This window comes from Protopterus annectens, chromosome 10.part0 (assembly GCF_019279795.1).
Source record: "Protopterus annectens isolate FY-2018-M chromosome 10.part0, PAN1.0, whole genome shotgun sequence".
NCBI classification, from domain to species: Eukaryota; Metazoa; Chordata; order Ceratodontiformes; family Protopteridae; genus Protopterus; species Protopterus annectens.
Window position 1 is genome coordinate 1,466,391,586 of NC_056744.1, and position 22,960 is coordinate 1,466,414,545.

General features: G+C 38.5%; 1 protein-coding gene across 1 annotated transcript in view; it reads right to left on the reverse strand.

Annotated features, from left to right (window-relative positions):
* LOC122813655 (ADP-ribose glycohydrolase OARD1-like) overlaps positions 1–14,891 on the reverse strand; it is a 244,751-nt gene extending 229,860 nt beyond the window's left edge. The window contains exon 1 of the mRNA XM_044086093.1: positions 14,427–14,891. Within this exon, the coding sequence (XP_043942028.1) occupies positions 14,427–14,657 (231 nt within the window). The 5' untranslated portion in view covers positions 14,658–14,891. The remainder of the gene's footprint in view (positions 1–14,426) is intronic.
* Positions 14,892–22,960: the final 8,069 nt, after the last annotated feature.

The window sequence follows — 22,960 nt, forward strand, 5'->3', positions numbered from 1 at the left end:
TTCCTGGATCGCAAAATTACCTCATTTGCATGCCTTTCGGCTGCAAGTGAGATAATTTGCATAAGCCCTGTCCATGTAAGAGCCGTTTTAGGAGCTCTCTTACAAGCCCCTGCAGGCTGTTCGTGGATCGCTCGTCGGACATGATGACTGCATGGAGTCTTACACTACTCTTAGACTCCGTGCAAGCCATCATGAATCCGGCCCTATGTTTATCAAAATGTGGTAGTTGCAATCAATGCCCCTACATCTTAGATAGCGACATGGCCCTGATAGCCGGGCATGGTAGGGGCATTCCTCTACACAAGGGTAATTGTAATACGAGAGGTGTTATATATATTTCAGTTTGCCAAACATGTTCATATTACTATATTGGCAAAATGGAAAGGAATTTTAAGACCAGAATATATTAACACCTTTATGCCATTAATAAGGGGAATGTAAATAATGCTTTGTATAGGCACACACTAACATGTCAGGGAGATACAAGATTTAAGTTTGGCATTTTAGAAGTTGTCCCAAGGAATTTTAGAGGTGATTGGTGGGAGTCTCATGTTGATCTTAGTTTTATTGGATTATTAGATTAAATGCCACTGCTGAACCAGGGTTAAATGACCATATTTCCCTGATTCCTGTTCTAAGAAAAATGGCTTTAAACATCTGAATTTTTATTGTATTTTGTATAATATATTATTTTTAAACAATGAAAAATTCAACATTTTCTAAAGTTTTTTGTGTGTATATTTAAAGTACAAAGGTTTTTAGTGTTTTAGTGTCTATGTCTTTAAAATTGTGGGAGAATAATTGATTGTTTCATTGCTTATAAAGGGTGTTGACTTGGAGCAATGTAATTTCTTCTGTTTCTTGTTTTGAGGAAGTCCTCAAGGTGTATACTGGAGAAGAAATGCTTAACAATATGGAGACTGGAGGAACGCACTCTTTGCAAGCATTTTGTTTCTGTTGGGCTTATGGTGCAGCTACTTGCTCATATTGGCATCTTTGAAGTTGTATTAGTAGTTTTTTGGTGCCTTATCAAACAGATTTGTTGTTGTTACCTTATCAAAATGGCCAACTGACACTATTTCCTATGCATATAATTCTCAGGGTAGGGGGAAGGAGGGTGGAACTCAAGAGTTATTTCAACTTCGGTCGTCCTTCAGGCAAGATTACCTATGGATTCAATCTGTCCTGCAGCCACATGGGTCAAACCTCATACCTTTATCACTCATTACGAAGTAGACATGGCCTCCCAGAACAGGGCTTCCTTTGGTTCCACTGTTCTGAAGAGCCTACTCCCTTGAGCCACCCAAGAAAGAAGGTGCTGGGGATGCTGTCCCAACCAGCAAGAATGAAGGCAAGATAGGACAACATAACATAAAGAAGTTATGTACTCAACATAACATTCCATGTCTGTGGTCCATAATCTCACCTTCTTTCTTGAGTTCCACCCTCCTTCCCCCTACCTTCACTCCTACAGGATCGAGAGGAATATTTGGATTGGTTACAAATGTACTCTGGTTCCCTTCTTGTCACACAAGACATAGGCTAAGGCTAATTAACACTATGTTTGGGATGTTAGTTCTACTTTGTTAGTGGTTTGCAAACAAGATCTGGGTTACCTTCTCTAGGCATCATGGGATAGGGTATAGCCTTGAGGCAGTGGAAGCTCTCGAGCTTTAGTAAAAGGCCATGTTGGAACCAATGCTCGGTTCCAAACCCAACCAGCAAGAAAGAAGGCGAGATTATGGGCAACAAACAGAACGTTATGGTGAGTACATAATTTATTTTTAGTCTCCTTCTTCCTAATATCAAGAATTGGTCAGAAATATGCTATTTAAGTTTATTCTGTGTCTTTCCTACATAGAAACTATCACACACCTTACACTTAGCTAAATATATAATGCCCACTGAATTACATGTACAAGGAAAGGAAGCATGTATCACCTGGTTGTTAATTTTGCTTTTATCCACCTCCAACATGTATGTACACTGGTTACAATAACCACATCTAAATGTGCCAAACTTTTTACTAGATCGTACTACAGACTTTGTATTTTTTTTCAGTAAGTTTTTTTAAATACCTACCCTTTCTATGGAATCTGGACACATGCTTGACTAGCATATGTCCGAATCCGAATCACAAAACATGGAACATCGAAAAGCGCTTCAGTGTATGTATGCCTGTTTCGTAGATTGGACTACAGTGCGGGTAAGGGAAAGATTCCCTTTTCCCCACTGTAGTGCGATCTTGGAGTGAGAATATTGTAGGGGGGTGGGGGGTGAAGCCCCCCTGCAGAAACGTAGATTTTGTTTTTTGAAGTACACATACACAGAAGCGCTTTTCGATGTTAAGCGTTTTCATGTATCTGTTTGTTTTGTGATTCGGACATATGCTAGTCGAGCATGTGTCCTAGACCCCCTTTTTATATACCATTCTAGGTCTTTCTGCAAAAAGGTCTCTCAATCCATCAAATCACTGGAAAACTTTCCAGTTTTTCTCTAAGATTTTATAGATTAATTCATGTTCCACTGTAAAAGTAGTAATACATGAACACATTCACCCATAGGGTGTGTTTGGGTAGTGTCCATCCAATTGGGTTCCCTAGCTATTATAATAGGTAATAATTCTCCATGGTGTCTTTTCCTGTTTACTTCTAGGTAAACATACCTTAGGATACCCACTAACTTTAAACATTTCTGACAATTTGTCAGCCTCCACTTCAAAAACCAAATCAGAGACCATTCTTGATAACCTAACAAATTGCCCTTTGACAATACCCCTTTTTTGATGCTGTGGGTGGCAGCTATTATAATGCAGCAAACTATTAGAATAGGTGGGCTTTCTCTATATATTGCTCGTAAAAGCTTGTTTAGTGACATCTTTGCTTACAGAAACATATAAATAATTAATTTTAACGTTAAACACATAGGCAAATTTCAAAAAGCATGTTGTGGAATTTAAATACTCAACAAATCTTTGAGCTTCCAGTTCTTTAACTTCCCAAGCTATAAAGATGTCATCCAAAAATTGTACATGCAGCTGCCATGGGGCCAGTTTAAATACATTAAAAATGTACTCCTTTTCCCACTGCATCATGACAGTATTGGCAAATAAGAGGGAACAACATGCCCCCATAGCCACACCTTTCTTTTGCTGATAGTATTTCCCATCTATGTGTACAAAATTATACCGCAGCATAATTTATAAAAAGGAATCCAACATTAATTTCATTGTTATCAAAGACACCAGCTTCAACTAAAAAATCATGGAACATTTCCATGCTCTGGGCATGTGGTATTACACTAAGTAAACTCACTACATCGATTGTTAGAAATGTTAAAGTTTTGACAAAAATTCCCATGAATCCCGACAAAGGTGTTTATACTTTGTAAGCAGCTCTTACCTTCACAGCTATACATTTAGATAATGGATGTGTAGTAGAAGTACTTGCATTTACAGTTGGTCTCATGGGGGGAGGGGGTCTGTTAAACTTTTATGTATTTTAGGGATACCAAATAATGATGGAACACTGGGATATCTAACCTCCAAAAAGTCATACACATCCTCTGATATTTGACCTTGTTCTACCATATCCTGTATTTTTTGTACGCTATATTAATGTAGTTCAATGAAACTTCCTCATAAATATCATAATCATATAAATACATCTGGATTCTGTTTAAATAATCAGTTCTATTCATAATCGCTGCCCCCCACCCACCCTTATTGGGCTTCATAACTCTTATACTTCTGTCTTGCATTAACTCTCTTAACATCAGGAACTCAGAATCACACCATGGATGACATAAAAAGAGCATATGATTTATGGAACACTAATCTCACCACATTATGGGAAGAAAAACTTATCACTGAAAATCTTTATAATTATTTATGGAGCCCATGCCCACGTTTGCCTTACTTTTTTGGAATACCAAAGCCACACAAGAACAGAGAAGACCCACCTTATAGACCGGTGGAAGCAATTTACCTTGATTACTTGTTGAAACCTCTAGCAGAAAAGAATAAGTCAACATAAGAGATTCAATGGATTTTTAGAAGAAAATAAAAAACATTACAGTGGAAGCGGACAGTATTAACTATTGATGTGGAATCCTTGTACACAGTGCTCCCTCACAATTACTGTATAACAGCAGCTATGGAGTCTTAAGAAACATGATCAGGGTACACAGGCACAACTGCGAAAGTTAAGCAAGCTCATTAATCTTGTACTGGACTTTGAATGGCAAACACTAGAAACAAAAAACTTGTATAGCAATGGGGGCTGCCTTGGCTCCCAGCATAGCTAACATAGCCCTGGGCACATGGGAGGAGGACTTTGTGTTAAACAACACAGATTACATGCAGCATATCACATGCTATTTACATTTTATTGATGATGTCTTTTATTGTGTGGGAAGGTGACACCTTGCAGCATGGAGATTTTATCACTTACCTCAATCAAACAACCCCCTTCCTGAAGTTTACCTCTTCCCATAGCTGTACTTCAACCTCTTTCTTAGATATGCAGATTTCCAAGGACACCAATAGTAACAGAATCACCACTGATCTATTCAGAAAACCAACGAGGGTTAACTTATTACTCCACAGTAAAAGTCTACATCCTACAAAAAACAAGTATAATATAGTGAAGTCCCAAGGCTATAGATTAGCTCTAATTACCACAGAGATGGAACCATTTGAGAAACCTGAACAACTTAGAGAATGATTTTCTAGTGAGAGGCTATGAAAGTCAGATGTTAAAAAGCATCCTGAAACCCATTATAGAACTGAAAAGGACTGAAGCACCTTCACTCAACCTCCCCAGTAGAAAAACGTTAAGTAATTCCACAGAGAATAACAAATGCAAAAATAGCTACATCCTGACATACACTTTGGATTATCACAGTATCAAAAATATTATTGAAGAAAACTGGGACATTGTCACAGGAAACCCTTTTCTGATTAACATCCTAGGTGAAGCCCCATCATTTGTTTATAGGAAGTTTTGTTGAAATTAAACCTAGACCATATGAGAAAAGCAGTAAAAGATGTGAAATTAATTGTACATTTATACAGCAAGGTGATAGTTTTTATTGCCCTTATTTAAAGAAGATCATTAAAACCAGTGCAGGGGGTGACTAACACTAAAAAAGTAATTTAAAGAAGATCATTAAAACCAGTGCAGGGGGTGACTAACACTAAAAAAGTAATTTACAGGGCACAGTCCACTGAATGTGATGCATTCTATCGCTCTGGGTGTAAAAATAATGCACTAGCCAAACACCTTTCTCTTCATAAAAGACACACAGGTTTTAAGTTCCAGATTCTGGATCGCATAGACATGGGTGATCTTCAAGGAGACATCCCGAATATTCTGGAGAAACATGAACTCATGTGGCAATTAAAGTTGAACTCTTTTAGGAAGCCATGACTAAACTACTACTGTTCAATTAAAAGTGCACTGGAACTTAGAAAATTGCCACATTGTTTACATAACTAATTGTATTTTATTTTATTCTACAAATTGGTTTTAAAATACCATTTTAAATCAGATGAAATTTAAGTGTATATTTTGTTTCCATCATCATACATACATTTTGTCTTATTTATTTATTTTTTCTGGTTCTTTTTTTCCACTTTATTCAAAATGATGTGTAATAACAATACTAACTAATTATACAGTTATATAGGTCTTTAGGGTTCTTGTACACAGACCTGAAGTCTAGAAGGACGAAAGCGATCTTTGTTAACAATAGGTTATGAAAATAGAAATTGATTTTTACATGCAAAATGTATATGTATATATATTTTTGATTGCCAAATGAACTAAGGTTGATATATTTCCAGCCATGTAGTATATTGTCTTTGATTAAATCACAGACTTAATAATCTACTTAATAATTTGGTTAAATAAGAGGTACCACATCATTATATAATTTTATTTAAAGTACATAAGGGTTATATATTATTATGACAGCTATTAAGTAGGGCAGGACCAGCTTGAATGTCACACTGATGGGGGAAGGGATGTGAATTTAACATGTGTACCAATAACACTTTGTTTTACAGCACAATAAACCACTCCCATGCCTGATAAAAAGTATAAGTATATATATATATATATATATATATATATATATATATATATTTAAAGCTTGTGAGGAAATTACTCTATATTTGTTTTACTTGGCTCGCTTGTCTGTGTACTTAATAAAGGATTTTCGACTGGAAACAGACTGCCTGCCTTGCTTGGATTACTTTTGAATACTTAGTTATGCTGTACAATTATATATTTTCTATTATTACTTTTTGTTTTGTTTTGACTTAAGACGAAGGGAGGTTCCTCCTGTCAGTTTGATCCCCCTGGTTCTTATCCTTTCCGACCTTCTTAATGGGGCTTGACCTATAGGGACATTTTCTCTAGCTCCTTGTTCGTGATTATCAGCCACCATGTTTACTTCCTCATTTCTGTTTTGGTTCTGCCTTCGCTGGGATCTGACTGGTTTAGGGTAAGCTCTACCCTCCTCATATTTTAGACTACCCTTTTGAACTTCTCTTTCCTTGTTTTAATTTCATTCACAATTTTATCTATTTTATTAAACATATTATTATACTGTCTGTAATGGATTGAAAACAGCAAATCCTTCCTAAAAAGCTGGCCCAACCTGGAAGCCTCAGCAATCAGCTCATCAATGAGAATCTGATTATGTTTCTTTAATGCATCCAATAGCTCAGTACCTTGCTTGTTAAATAAATCAAGGAGTTCCAAATGTAATGAAAACCCAGGCGCAAGCCCAGTAGGGAACTTCCAAGTCTGGAGCCCCTGCGGAACCCTCTTAACATTAATACACTCTGATAAATGCATGTTCTCCAATTGCAACTTACGGCACCACAATAAAACATCCTCCATCTTAGTTAGTAACTGCTGAAATGTACTGGTGCTATGATTGGAGTGAGAATTAAAGTTCATATTCCAGTTTAACCATGTATTCAGGTTAAAGTCATTCAATACATTATTGCTTGACTCACCACTGTCCGTTCTTTTCATATCTGGATTCAATTGACCCAAAGGCAACAACAAGAGGGAGTGTTATTAAATTCACAATTACTCTGCAGCTGTCTCATAGTTATAGCCACGTGATCAGTTAACTGTTGTACTAGTTGGGTCAGCATACCCACGCTGTTACACAGCTCATCTGAACTAGCACCTGGTCGCAAAAAATGCTTCCACTGCACTCTGGCTTAGACGTATCAAACCCAAAACAGACTCAGAACCAAGGAGCAAATTCTTAACAGCAAAAACCAAGTCCAAGAAAACACTGCAGCTTCCAGGAAAATTTTATTACACAGATTAAGTGCTTTTGTCCAGCTAATTTGCAGACTTCTTCAGAATCAGTTAAACATTGCACCCTATTTATCCCATTCACAAAAAAATCACATGACATACTTTATCAGTGCAAATCCATAATAAAGTTAATGACCACATATAAAAACTCATTTAAAACCATAAAAAACAATGTAACTATTAATAATAAATGATATCATTAATTAAACCTTATAAGACAAAAGTCTTAAAATACTAGCTAGTGAAATCTATTCATTGAAACCTGGTGGCATACATGCATTTAATTTTAAATTGCCACACAGTTTCCTTACACTCTATCAAATCCAGCCATGGCCCACCTTCCAAATTTTTGTATACCACATCCACCCAAAAAAAAAAAAAAACATGTTTGGGGTATTTTTCCAGATGCTTATATAATACATTGTTAGTTTGCTTCTTTCTAATGTCAAGAATGTGCTTATAAATACACTCTAAGTTTACGCTGGGTCTTTTCTACATAGAAACTATCACATACCTTACACTTAGCTAAATATATAATGTCCATAGAATTACATGTACAATGAAAGGAAGCATGTATCTTATAGCCAAATTCATGTTCCACTGTAAAAGTAGTAATAAGTGAACACATATATTCACCCATAGAGTGCATTTGGGTAGTCTCCATCAAATCGGGTTCCCTAGCCATAATAATAAGTAGTAATTCTCCATTGTGTCTTTTCCTATTTACTTCTAGGTAAACATCCCTTACTAACTCTAGTGGATACCCTCTAACTTTAAACATTTCCGACAATTTGTTAGCCTCTGTGTTTATGTGATGGCTGAGGAACCTTTCTTTGATTGTAATGTGCAGGAGGTCTTAGTGTTTTAGGAAGGTTACCTGAAAGTGCCACAGCATAAGTACTTTTACATGTAGGGTGTTTACCCTGTGCAGTAGGCATGGTGTAAGTAACACTGACAACCTCTGTAGGATTAGTTTTGATTCTATAAGGAGTTTTGCCTCCAGAGTTAAAGTATATCTACACCTCTCACGTACTTTATCTGTTTTAAGAATAACTGCGTTGTCAGTGTATGTGAGGCAATTGCTACAATACCTCAAAATACCCATCTCAACCAAACTGGCCACAGAGAGTGTTGGGAAGTACATATCCATGGCTACTGATCTACTAGGGAGGAGGGAGGGAAATGTAAATATTGAATAGGTCAAGACAACAAGGAGCAATACTCAGCTATGTGCAAACTAGAGGATCTAGTAGTTAAGAAAATCTTTCCAGATAGTAATGCCACAATAGTGTAGACCACAAACCTTTCTAATGTAAAATAACTGGTTTGGGGGCCAAGTACTTAAACCAGGACAAAGACACTTAGAATAACAGGCACAATAAGCCTTAACCAGCAATTCCCAGCACAGAAGGGTGGAGTGTAAACCACAAACCTTCTTAAAGTAAAATAACTGGTTTGGAACAAAGGCACTTATAAAGAATGGTGTAAGCTACCTATCCTTCCTCCTTATATTAGATAACTAGTTTGGAGCCTAAGTGCTTAAATCAAAACCAAGTGGGACTAGTTTGAAGCCTAAGTGCTTAAATCAAAACCAAGTGGCTTAGAAAAACAGTTATAATGTAATTATACCACTGACAAGCAGTAATAAATGCAACAGATTAAATGCAACTGAACACTTTAAGAACATGCAGCAAAAGCTAAATAAAGTAGGAAGAAGCACAAATACAGTAAAAGCAACTGAATACAGTGTAACTTTTTAGTAAGTGGGAAGGGAGGAAATAGAAGATGATTCAAGTTTAAGAGACTAAGGACTCCGGAGGGCCTTCCCAACTGATCTCTCATTGCTCAGTAGAAAGAGATAATTAGATGGGACTCGAGAGTTTCCAAAAATCAGATTTATAGTAAGGGTGGACAGCTTAAAAGCCACCACATTTGAAAGTACAACAGCAGAAGTGTGGGTGTCTGGGGAAAAAATCAAATGCAGAAATCAGCAATAGTTAGCCAGGGAATAGAAAGTCAAGCAAGTACTAGAGATAAATAAAAATGCCACTAAATATTTGTAGTTAAATAAGGAATACTGTTTCTCAGCTCCTGCCACTAATTAGCTGGATGTTATTCACTGTCTCCAAAATAATTCTTTTCAAAATGACCCTAGCAACAAAAAAACTTAAAACAAAATACCATACAAGAAAAAGATAAAAAATAGAAGTTCTTGAAGCCTCATGCAGCATCCCCGAACTTCAATGATGGCTGTAAAATTTGTACACATCAATGGATACAACCCACTATGTATATTAGAATAAAATGTGTCAAAGACCTAGCGTGACTGATGCAACAGTCATCAGGTTCAGTCATAGCAATATTAGATAATTAAAATGAGAACAGATATTTGCCTTTCATACTGAGTATATTTGATTTTACTGCAAAAGAAATGCAGTAATAAGGATTTAACAGAATTATGGTTTTGTTTTTGTATTTGTGTTTTTAAAAATGCTAATAAAAATCAGATTGCAAAAAAAAAAAAAAAAGAAATCCTGTATGAAATATAATTAGTAATATTTTTATTGGCATCATTATATTGGTTAGGTAACTGATTATGGCTTAATATTATTCATTTTTTCCCCCTAAATATTCTTTTTTATTTGAAACCCCAAAAATAACCAGAAACAGAAAAAAATGGCTAATGAACTCCTTTTCCTGTTACTTAACAACATATATATTTTTTAAGAATGAAGTGTGTCTTCATTCTTTATGTATTTTGATTAACCCAATTTTTAGATTACAGAAGTTTATGGAACAATTTAACTAAGTTAGAATTATAGCTAGAGATGTTGTGAGTGTACATGGTCAGCTAATAAAGGAAATGCCATCTCACGGTTAGGCAAGGGGTATAAGCCAATTGTCATTTCTGTTTAATAAAGTCAGGGATTGGGTAGGGTGGGTGGATATAGCAAGAAAAAATGCATCTGGATTATGTTTCACTAAATTTGGTTAGGCATAAAAGGAAATGCTTTCTTTTTCTGCTGAAGTCATAAAAATAACAGACTAGTTGATTTTGCATCCCACTAGGATGGCTCCAAGTTCAGTAAGAATGGAGATGGAGATCAGTATTAGTAATACAGATTTTATTTTTTAATTCTGTTTTCTAAGTTCAGTTTCAGTACTTTAGCAAAATGTTATAATCCTGACAAATCCATAGTAAAAGGTTATAACCCTTAGAAATCCTGGCATCTTGATCATTATGCAGTCTTAATTTTAATCGGTTGGTTCTGTTGTGTAAAGGGATTAAACAATGGCTGTTTCCCAGATGATTTGAGTTTATCTAGTGACTCAGATGCTGGAAGAGCTATGTGGGAAGCATGGGAGTGAGAGCTAATGCTGGCTCACCCAATGGGAGTAAGAGTTAATGCTGCCTCTCCCATCTTGTGGTAGGGGAGGGATTAGTGTTTTTGGTCAACCAATCACCACCATACCGAAAGAGGACTGCAGGCAATGGATAAGGCTAAAGACTAGAGATGTAAGCTTGGTCCAGCCCAGATAGTAACTGTAGTCCTCTGCAGCATGTGTGTGGTAGCCATCAGTTGTTGGGAGAGGGTATAGCATCTGTGCTGACATTGGTGATAACCAGGGTTATGATCAAGGCCACAAACAGAAAAGCCCTGATTGCTGCTAGAGTGAAGGCCCTGCAATTGGCTGCCACCTTTACAGGATGAGTGGGTTAAGAAAGGCACTAGCTCTGAAAGGAACAAACGGTTAATAGATTGTAAGAGGATGATTAATGACAGATAATGAACAATCAAAAAAAAGTTTACATTTCAATCCTTATCCTAACTAGATGCAGATGATAATGGTAAAGATTAAATATGTGCTAAGCCTTGGAAGTGTGCGGACATTAGCCATAAGAAGCATAATAACTAGAATAAAATCATTATGCTCATATTTAACAACTTACATCGATGAGTGGGAAACAGAAAATTTACTCCAGAACCCCCACCCCATAGTACTATTGGAGAGATGTAGCTCTTAAATGCTTTATCCCATGCATGGTCACCTCATATTATCAATGGTATGATCACAGTTATTCTCTTTAGGGGTAATATACATTATTGACCATGGGAAGGGCAAGGCCAATCTATAACCAAATGGGATAGGTTATTTTGAGCACAAAAAGGGAAAGTAGTTAGACTTACACAAGGGCAACTGACCTAGTACTTACCAGTGGCCCATGAATTTATTTGAGGCAGACATATTTTCTTAATCTGCAATTTTAAAAGATAGTAATAATCGAAAAACTATGTTTTTCAACACCAGTTCAACGATTTTCCTTAAAACCAAGAACAAATTGACTGGACAGTTATTTTCAGACTTCAATGAAGGAGAATCTCATCTGCCATGTTACACCATCTAGGAACCCTACACTCATCCAGCAATTTAGCAAAATGTTAGGGCCATTAGCAGATCCACTCAGATACAGACCGTTAGACCTCATTCTCTTTTCAACTTTAATTTGTGGAGTTACTTGAGGATCCTGCCTACTATAATCATCAAGATCAACTCCTTAATGATGCACTTTTATATTGGGCTCCCTACTACAAGTGTGAGAACTGCAGCTGGGGTTGTTGCTACACTGAAAATCACTATCATTCTAACTCTTAAAAAGTGAACTCCAAATGTTGCAGTAATGCGATTCATCTTCTGGCACTTATCAGCTTGTGGGGCTCTACTTTTGCACATTTGCTAACCATGTACATTAACCCCAAGGTCACTGGGCTTTGGATCGGAAAATACTTTGAGATATCTCAACCTCAGATTTATTACATATTTCCCAACATTCTGAGATACAGTCTTAATATTACTTATTTCACACTTACTGTTCATTTGCAACAGACACCCCTTTTGCTGGCTGGATATGATAAGTCTTCATACCCTTGTTTTGAGAATGCTCAGCAGAAGGTCATATTTAGTAATGTTGCTTTTCACCATCCACTGCTGGTCCCACATTGTTCAGTTTTTTTTAAGTTTTTCTTTCCCATCCTTTTACATACTTTTATTCTGTTGTATATTTGTAAGAGATTCTTCACCCCACTTGAATGAATAAAATACCCTTTCCTTCACTTAGGAGCTTGGTCTCTGATTTCTTATCTTGCTTTACTCTGCTTTAACTGTACCTGGGATATCTACTTACCTATCCTAAACATGCCATTTCAGGTCATTAAGCACAAAACTTCACAATAAAATACAACATAGTAAGCAACATACCTCTCAACCTCTTAGTGCAAAATAATCTGGATAAAACCTGACAGAATGGGGTGACAAAGGCCCAAAAATAGGGACGGATTTTAAATATTGCTCTTATAAACTTAGAAAGTTGCTAGAATAACAGGATTTGTCTTAGCATGCATTTTTCTGAAGGATATAAAGTCTGAAACACAAATGTATATCATTATTTAGAGACTTCACTTCTAATCATGGCAGTGATTTGCCAGTAAATCAACAATTTTATGAGGAACAGATCAGAAATATGAAGCAAAAATCTGGACATTCTGTGAAGGTCTGTACAGTTGAGAGGCATGGTAAGCAATCTCACAAAGACAATATGAGGGTTTTAGAACACCAATTCACTAGAATATATGCTGCATAACGTGATGTAACAAACTAAATGTGTAGAAGAAAACTTAGCTGGGCAGTCAGTTTTGACTAGATGCAGGTATGACTTTCTGGTGCAGAAGAATGAAACACTTACTCTTGCACCAGTTACCTGGATATGATTAGTGGGCCTGGACACTGTAGAAAGTGGCTTGGAGTGCAAATGAGCAGCCATTTGCTCCCCCACCCTAGGGGAATGGTTTTACAATACTCCTGGTATAGAAGCCGTATTTGGGAGGATGAGCGGTATATGCAGCATCATGCCCAGGAGCTAGGAGCTCAACAAGGTGTCACACCAACTAAGCAGTGATCGATCAGGCAGTCTAGCAAAAATACACGTGTATGGAGGTATGCCGAGGCATTACTGGTTTGATGTTATATAGGCATTGCACTATACCTGCATCTGATAGAGGTAGAGGTCCCATAGGACATGACAAAAGTCTGAGTGAGCCAAGGATGACAGGAAGACAGTGCTGAACTCTCCCATTCCACCACCTGAACAAAGTTGTAGGCATTAATCTGTAAGGTACAGATTCTTTGGCATGGAATGTTGTTGGATATTAATGACAACAGGTGAGGTGAGTTTATGGAGGGTGAAAAATAAATCATTTCAGTATAGCATGCTGTTAGTGTATGTCCCACACGATAAAGCTTTGTTTTAGAACCATGATAATGAGAGGCCACCCACATTAGTGATACAGACACTTGGGATACTAAATATCATGAATATTATTTTGTTGGGAAGCTAGTTTTAGGAAGACAGTCTTGGTCACACCATCATCATGCAGACAGAAGGATGTTAATCATCTATCAAACCACTGTCATCTTGTAGGGAGGTAGGTTTTGCTCTGACACACCTGTTTTATTAGGCAGCCGCTATCATGTAACAGCATGATGTCAAGGCTGTTTGTTCAGGACTATCAGCAGACCACAGACACACAAAGCCAGTTCCACACATAAAATGTTCATTACTGTGTTTTAACTCATAAAGAAGAGCTAGCTAGAGAACACAAGCTAAGACAGGCAATCAGGAGGTGGTGCTATTTCTGACTGAGGGAACCACCCTGTTTTATACAATCTGTTTCAAAGCTGGATTAGAGTTACCCCTGTTCTGTCATAAAGGCCTTTTGCATTTCTCTGCTGAGCCATGACAAGAACAGCAGTAAGTAACACATAGCAGAGACTTCACTGATTCCCAGAGATCACAGCCCCTGGAAAAGTAAAAAAATGCATAGTTAGAAACATGACCGAGGCCCCAGAATACATAATATAACCCTGAGAATGCCTTTTAATTTTCATGTCCTCCATTTCAGCTGGCTGCAGAAAGAGGCAGAGGTAGACACCCAGTGGAAACAAGATCTCATTTTATCCAAATCTGATATACAAAAAAAAAAATAATAATATAAAATATAAATCTTATAAATTCCTTTTCCATACCTCTTCTAGCATATTCTTGAGTAAAAAAACGGTTGTGAAGTGAGCTGAAATGTTTCGACAAATAGCACACATCCAAGGTCCATTCTCAGGGCCTAGTCGTCCGATGCAATTGTTGCAAAAGGTGTGACCACAATACAGAGTTTTGGGGTCATTTAAAGACTCCAGACAGACTGGGCAATTCTCCATGTTTGCACTCGTTATGTTGTAACACAGCCGAAGCTGCTGCCTCATTTATAGTGAAACTGAAAGTCTCTGATATATAGGTAGCCTTATGACGTCAACTGTGTTTGCCAAATAAGGAAGGCAAATTGATTGGGTTTGCATGTTGTTTTAGTATGTAATGCAGCAGAAAATAAAGTAGAAAGTTTATCCATTGCTTCAATCACACAAAAATAATTATGCCTTGGATCTGAATTCAAATGGGAATACATATTTTTTAGTGGTGCTGCAATAGCGTTGTCGCCTCGTAGTATAGACCTTGTCCTGTTCGATTCTCCGCTAGAGCGTTTTCTGTGTGGAGATGGAGACATGCGTGAAAGGGCGTACCTTCTTTGAAGGTTGTGCGTCAGGGCCAGCAGCTCGGCACGTAAAAATCTACTGCCAATCATTAGCGGACCGGAGGTCCGCTGTGGCAACCCCTAACCGGGAAAAGCCGAAAGACAGAACAACGACAACAACTCTTCAATTTAAAACAGTCTTAAAAAATGTAAATAGCTGATGTGGTAACACAGTTAACATTTAAATAATGAAGAATGCTTAGACTCTGAATGTGCAGAATTATACAAAGACAATACTCTAATGAATGCATCTAGTCTCCACTTTTCACCATTCAGATTATTTTAATGACCAGTAGGTAAAAATGTCATACATGAATCTCACTTCTCAATCTTACACAATTCTAACATTATTTGGTATTGCATGAAATGGTCTAGTCTGTGACCTGTTAGGGCAATTACTGTGTGTGTGTGTGTGTGTGTGTGTGTGTGTGTGTGTGCGTGCGCGCGCGCATACCTCTCGACCTTTTAGAGCAAGAAATCTGGACATAGCCATAAAAAATATGGGGACAAAGATCCAAAAATAGAGATAATTTTTAAATATTGCTCTTACAAACTTAGAATCTAATTGCTAGAATAACAGTTTTTTTGTTAGTATGAATTTTCTGAAAGTATAAAGTCTGAAATTCAAATGACTGTTATTATTTTCTTACTTCAATTTTTAATGATTTTTCCAATGATTTCCTAGAAAACCAAAATTTTGTGAAAAATTGACCAAAATATGAGGCAAAAATATCTGGGCATTCTGTAAAAAACTGTACAGTTAAAAACTATGTGTGTAAGTATGCAGGTGTGGACACAACCAAGGGCAAGTGTGTGTGTGTGTGTGTGTGTGTGTGTGTGTGTGTGTGTGTGTGTTTAAGAGGAAGACAATGAGTGAACGATACACTTTGTTCCAGGATTCTGGACAAAGCCAACATTAATGGGGCAACATAAACCCAAAGTGAAAGATTTTTTTTTTAATATTGCACTAAAGCATTTATAAGGTTAATAGAACAAGAAGTTTTGCATCAATATGCTTTTTTCTGATCAATACGAAGCACAAACATTTAAATGTGTTTCATGGGACAGAGCAAAGATATGAGACATGTGACATCCCTGCTCTGGACCAGTAGAACCCTCAATCCTCACCACTGACCCTGGTGAGGGGCGTTCACTTGGAACGAAAATAGATACACACAGTATTTCCAGATGTAGCTCTCTGCACCAATCTTTCCCCTGAAGAGCACACAGGGAACATAGTCCTGGGGCTGGGTTTCCCACTCTCACTCCAAGCCCCAAATAAGACACCCCTTGCCACAGCTGTAAAGTTGAGTCCTCAGCCGAGTGTTCCAAGCCAAGTCCTCCACCACCCTCTCTGTGAAACCAGTGCTCTGTGTCCCTGTCCCAAGTAGCTGACACACACGCACTCTTTGAGATTTGATTTTCACACAAACACACATACACACACACACACACACACACACACACACACACACACACAGCTGGGAAAGGCTGGCACAGGTTTACCAGCTATGCCTGCTCTGCTCAGACTATAAGGTAGATACTGCCACCAGAACACTCGAAAGCCAGCTACTCTAGATCTCTTACCAGGGTATCAAATTATACTGAGTAAAATTAATACTAATACAAATGGTACTGTTTGACCAATGCAGAAAAACTTTCAGGAGCAGACACAGTGTCACCAAATAAATATAAGTACTCTCAAAGGTTAACATATTCTCTGAAAGGCCAGCTACAATGAAAAGTTTAAATATATTTAATAATAAATAATAAAATAACATTAAAATTTACAATAAACACCAGAGTTTTAATCACAAGAAATATTAAAAAAATAATACAAATGGAAAGATTCACCCAGATACAGAAAAACAATACTTAACTAATCTCACTATATTTTCCTGACTGATCTAAATAATTATTGTCACCTACTTCACTTACTAGAGCAAGGCAAGATGATGTAAGTGAGTGGTCCTTCTTTGTCAGGTTTCAAAAACAGATTGCACTGAGATTTCTGTCTCAAGTATTAAAACATCATTTCAGTGCTAGATTACAAAATGACTCTGGTGACCTGACTAATTTGTGTGGTCTGCTCCTATGCCTGCTGGATCCAAAATCGTCTTAAGACACACAGTCTTGCTCTGCTGTTTACTGCTGAATCAGAGACACATAGCTTTGCATGACTCCATCTGTAGTCTGTTTAAAGCACCAAGCCTTTAAATTGCACATTAATAAAGAAATATATTTTGCAGCTATAAGCACAGTTACAGATAACTTATTTTATAATAGACCACACGTAGTCTGTCAGATTTGTAGCATATATTTACAAAGTTTTCCTTCATTACAGATATGAATGATGACTTCTACAAAATACCTCTCTCTCTGTCCTTCTCTCGCATAACTGAATTACTACAATAGTTATATATAGAGCTAGTCACAAACATATTTCCTCTTGGTATTTTTCTGGCCTTCTGTGGGAAGTCACATAATGTCTCTTTTTAGACTTTTCTATTGTCCTTTTGTGATTTAAGCACTTTTGCTGATGTGAGGATGCCATTCTGAAAGGAAACATCTGTATAAACTGTTCCTATAGAAAAAACATAACATATTGCTAAATTTATAAAAAAGGATGTCTGTTAATAGATATTTGTTCTGCAAACATGAGAAAATCATGCAATGCTTGTTTTCCAATATTGCTTTGTCAGGCATTTTCTTTTTGATGCTGTGAAGAGAAGCTTGTCTGTTATTCGTATAGTATGAATGCACATTTTAAACTCTATGCATATATTCAAGCAAACTTTTTCTTTCAGCATATTTACAACAGAATTAATTTCAGCCTAATATTCATATCTAACAACCTGACTTCTGGCTCTAGCACTATCCCCTTTACTAGAAACTGAACCGGAATCTAGCACATATGTGTTATAATGGATCACCTTCAGATGTCCGAAACGCCAAACCGCCGACACACAAATCACCGACACCAAAAGACCGACAACAAAAAATACCGACAACGCAAAACACCGAATACCATTACACCAACACACTACACGTAAACAACACAGTACACTACATAACATATCCACTATCCCTAACCCAAACCCTAACCCTAAGGTCCGACACTACCGCACACTTACCCTACCTGCACCCTAACCCTAACTCACTTACCCACCCCTAACCCCAAGGTCCGACACTACCGCACACTCACCCTACCTGCACCCTAACCCTAACTCACTTAACCCACCCCAAAACCCACAGTCCCTCACTATCGCACACTTACCTGTCCGCTCCCTAACACTAAATCCCTTACTCTATCACACACTTACTGAGTCCGTCGGGTTCTCACCTTGTCGGTCATCTGCGTTGTCGGTGTTTTCGACCTGTCGGATTCCGTGTCGGTGAAATGCAATTTCGGGCATCTGAAGGTGACCCGTTATAATACACACACACATAGAGCTTTGTTAAGATGTGTTATAGCAACTGGAAGCTATAAAATCATTTCAAAAACTTCCACCCTTCCAGGTTAGCAATTAGTTCACCCCTAAGGACAGTACAGTAGGATTCGTAGTCCTGAGTTTTCACAGAAATTTTGTCTCTCGCTGCAATCAGAACTGTAAGATAAAATCTTTATGGCATAAACCAGGTAATTTAATTTTAGAGCACCTTTCAGAGTTAGCTGGACTGAAATTAACCTCTTCTCTTCCAGCATCCTCTATTACAATATATTCATTTCAACAGTTACAATACAGTCTGACATACAGGTGTAATTTATTTTCTGTCCAGCAGGACCCACTCTTGGTACATTTTTAACACAAGCCGCTTTACAAATACATTTTCAACCCAAGCACCTGTACAAATAAGTTTGATATACAAATTACATATAATTCTTTACAAAACTCCAGCTAGGTATGCTGACATATGTTACACATCCACTGCCCTACTTCTTCTGGCATAGCTGGCAATACCTCACAGCATCACCCCCCCCCCCCTTGAAGACTCTAGCTAGTTTCTCAAGTTACTCTGGAGAAATGTTTCTTAAGAGGAATGTGCCTGTCTGGGAATATATTAATCCATACCCTGTCTTGAGAGTCCACCTGTATTGGCATTGCTGACCCCACTGTGGTGCTGCACTGTCATGTCATATGCCTGCAACCCTAGGTTCCACCTTAATAACTTGGCATTTTGCTAGCTGGCCCGATGTAGCCATAGATCTCCCTCAGACACCTCCTGCCACCTACTGTAAATGCTTAACACAATGGCCTTTCTATCATGGTAAGACTTCATCATGTTAGCATTGTATAGTTTGTGCCCCTGCCTCCTGACTAGCAGGTTTATCATGCAGCTAACATCACTGACTTTTCTTACCACTTCAAAGGGTCCCTCCCAAGCTGCCTGCAGCTTACTGTGTCTGACAGGAATGAACACTATAACTTGCTGTCCCGCAGCATACTCTTGTGCCAAGCATTCCTGTCATACCAGACCTTTTTCTGCTGTTGGGCTGCTGCTAGGTTCTCCTGGGCCAAGACCATGAGCTCCCTAAGCCTTGTCCTGAGGTTTAGGACATATGCCACAACAGACTCCTTGTGCAATTCACACTCACCCTCCCACTCATCACAAATCTAATCTAAAGGCCCCTCACCCTATGCCAATACAGCAACTCAAAGGGTGAAAAATGAGGAATCATGGGGCACCTCCCTCTATGTAAACAGCAGATGGGGCAAATGCTTCTTGAATTGATCAGCAAATGCCCATAGCATGCTCTTTAGTGTAGAATTTGACCTCTCCACAAGACCATTAGACTGGGGTGGTAGGGGATGGTCTTTAGATGCTTCACCCCACAGCAGACCCACAGACAAGCCAGCAGGTCTGACATAAAATTGGAACCTCTGTCAGTCAGTATTTCTCTTGAGAAACTTACCCTGCTGAAAATCTCTAACACCTTCTCTGCTTCAATGGAGGATAGAGCTACTGCTTCAGAGGCCCCACAATATGCATAGCTACCCTCTGAAATGGCTCTGCAGTCACAGGCAAAGGCATCAAAAGAGCTTTGACATTGTCTCCTACCTTGCCTACTTTTTGATACTTTTTGGTACTACTCACAGGTCCTGCAGTACCCTGTTACATCCCTTGCAATCTCAGGCCAATAAAAGTTCTGTATAATATGTCTCTCAGTATGCTTTATGCCCATGTGACCTGTAAAAGGTATGTCATGGGCTATGGCTAGAAATGCCAGACTGTAGGCTCTAGGCACTACCAACTGCTGTATTACTTCACCCTCTAGCCTTCCATCAGGAGTCCACTCTCTGTATAGTAACACTTTGTTCCATTATGCAAATTCCTTTTCCTTGAGAATCAGGTGACTCCCTAGCTACCTCCCTCAAGCCTCTTAGTTTAGGGTCAAAGAGCTGAGCCTGTCTCAACTCTAACTTTGTAACCCTTCTAAGCTCCCATTCCACAGGAAGTCTGGTATCTTCTGACAGCGGTGCCTCACTATCAGCCTAGGTACTACCACTCACCACTGCCCTTGCAGTCACTCTGTTCAAGGGAACATCAGTACCTACTAGCGGCTGTGGCTCACCTTCAGGCTTACTGCTACAGGTTAGATCCCTCCCTGAAATAGTCACTTAACCAGCCCTTGCTTCAAATGTGGAGTCTGTTTTGGTCTCCCCCAGGCTACCAGCCCCACATGCCTGTCTCCAAGCCTGACTGTGTGCAACTGCGTGCACACAAGGTACTTTATCATCAAAATCATTCCCTATCAGGACATCTGCAGGGATATCCTCAAACACATCTACTTGCTTGCTTCCTTTTCTAGCTTCCCATTACAGGTAAACCCTGGCCAAAAGCATTTGGAATGGGGTTTGTCCTAAAGCTCTGACTGGAGTTGACTGCCCAGGGAAGGACTACTCCTCTTTAACTACTGCAGGCTTCACAATGTTTATGTCAGAAGCTCCCCATACTCCCCTTTAATATATAAACTAACTCCAGGATAGCACTATGGGTCTATATTATAACAACAAAGTCTAATAACATTGAATGTTATAATATCGACCCCATTCAATTGAAACACTAGAAAACCGAACAGTCAGAATAGCAAATTTTTTTCCCAGGGAAAAAATGTGCTGTTCCGACAAACATACACACAACTCAAGCACACCAAAATAAATAATCCACACACATACACTTCACGAAACCCTACACTAAACCAGACATACACCACTAGCTACCTACTTACCTTAACCCAACCCTAACCCTAAGGTCCCTAACTATCGCACACTCACCTTACCCGCTCCCTAACCCTAACTCACCTACCCCATCCTAACCCTCATCTCCACACAATCGCACATTTACCTGACCCGCGCCCTAACCCTAACTCACTTAACCCGCCCCTAACCCTAAAGTCTGTTACTACCGCACACTCACCTCACCCGCTCCCTAACCCTAAAGTCCCTAACTACCGCACACTCACCTTAACCCAGTCCGTTCACTTACTTACCTTAAATCGGTCAGTAACCATTGCGCCACACTCACCTGAACCCAATCCATAACCTCCGTTCACTCACTTCCCTAAACCCGGTCTGTAAATAGCGAAGCCGCAGACCACCGAAATCTTACCCTAGGTAAAATTTCGATGTTCCGAGGCTTCGCTATTCTCAGCTTTCACACTAAAGGGTTCGATATTATAACATTCGAAGTTTTTGAACTTCAATGTTATAATATAGACCCAGCACTACAGTGGGGAAGAGGGCATATACCTTTCCACGAAATGAGTTTCAGTCAAATGAGTTTTCACTGAAGTGAGCTTTCAGTGAATTCTTCTCAGGCAGCTGAGTTTCAGTGAAATGAGCTTAGAACGAAATGAGTTTCAGTGAAATGTGTTTTCAATTAAATGAAGTAGACCCGTGTGTATATGACTTTATGCATATGTGTGAGAAAGAGTGTCTCTCTACCTCTGCATCTGTTAGTGTATGCATATATGAGACTTAATATGTGTATATGTGTGTGTGAGGATGGCATGAAGACATTACATACGTAATGCACATTGAAGGAACTATTTTACATCTAAAATATAAAACATATATGTGTATACTTATAGTAAAACGAATACAAACCAGTTTAGCCCATTATCTAAGAGCAGTAATGTCCTCCAGGGTGGGCATTATATGGGAAGTAACCAGCCTTCCAGGGGTGTAGAGGCCCTCTACCTGTGGCACTGGGTATTAATACATACCCTGAATGGTCTATTATTTCCTCAGTAATGCCCACCCTGTCAAGCATTATTGCTTTATTATCATCATCCTGAAAGCAACCTATAACTGGCACTTGTCATTACTGCTCAAATCCATATCTACTTTCTTCCTGGATACTCAGTTTAATCAGTGAAATGCTGTGGACCAATTGCTGTTCAGATTTAGGATCATTTCTGGCCAAATCACATTCACAGCTGCTGGACTTCAAAGAAGTTATCCTAGTCAAAACCCAATGTACTAAAGTACTAAAAGCTGGAGTACACTTCAGGAAAGCCCTGGTATGTCCCTTCAGTTGTTTGCAGTTGTGATTGTTACCCATAATTGCCCAGGCAGAGGACCCGAAGAGAAGCTGGCTTGGGTGAAATTAAAATTTTGCAACTCTGTTTTCATCTTTGTGTGATATATATATATATATATATATATATATATATATATATATGTATATATATATATATATATATATATGGGTCTACTTTGAAACATCTAAAACCCATAGCATCTAATTTCATAACATCGAGACCAGAACATCTAAAACGCATAACATCGAATTTCATAACATCTAACACTACAAATCACAAGAAAATAACATCCCCTCCACATATAATGACACCAAACTACCAAGCACACTTTTTATTATGTTTCTGCAGGGGGACAAGCCACCCTGCACCCCCCATGTGGGGGGCTCTGCCCCCACACCCCCCCATAACTTAAATATAGCAACTCCAAGATT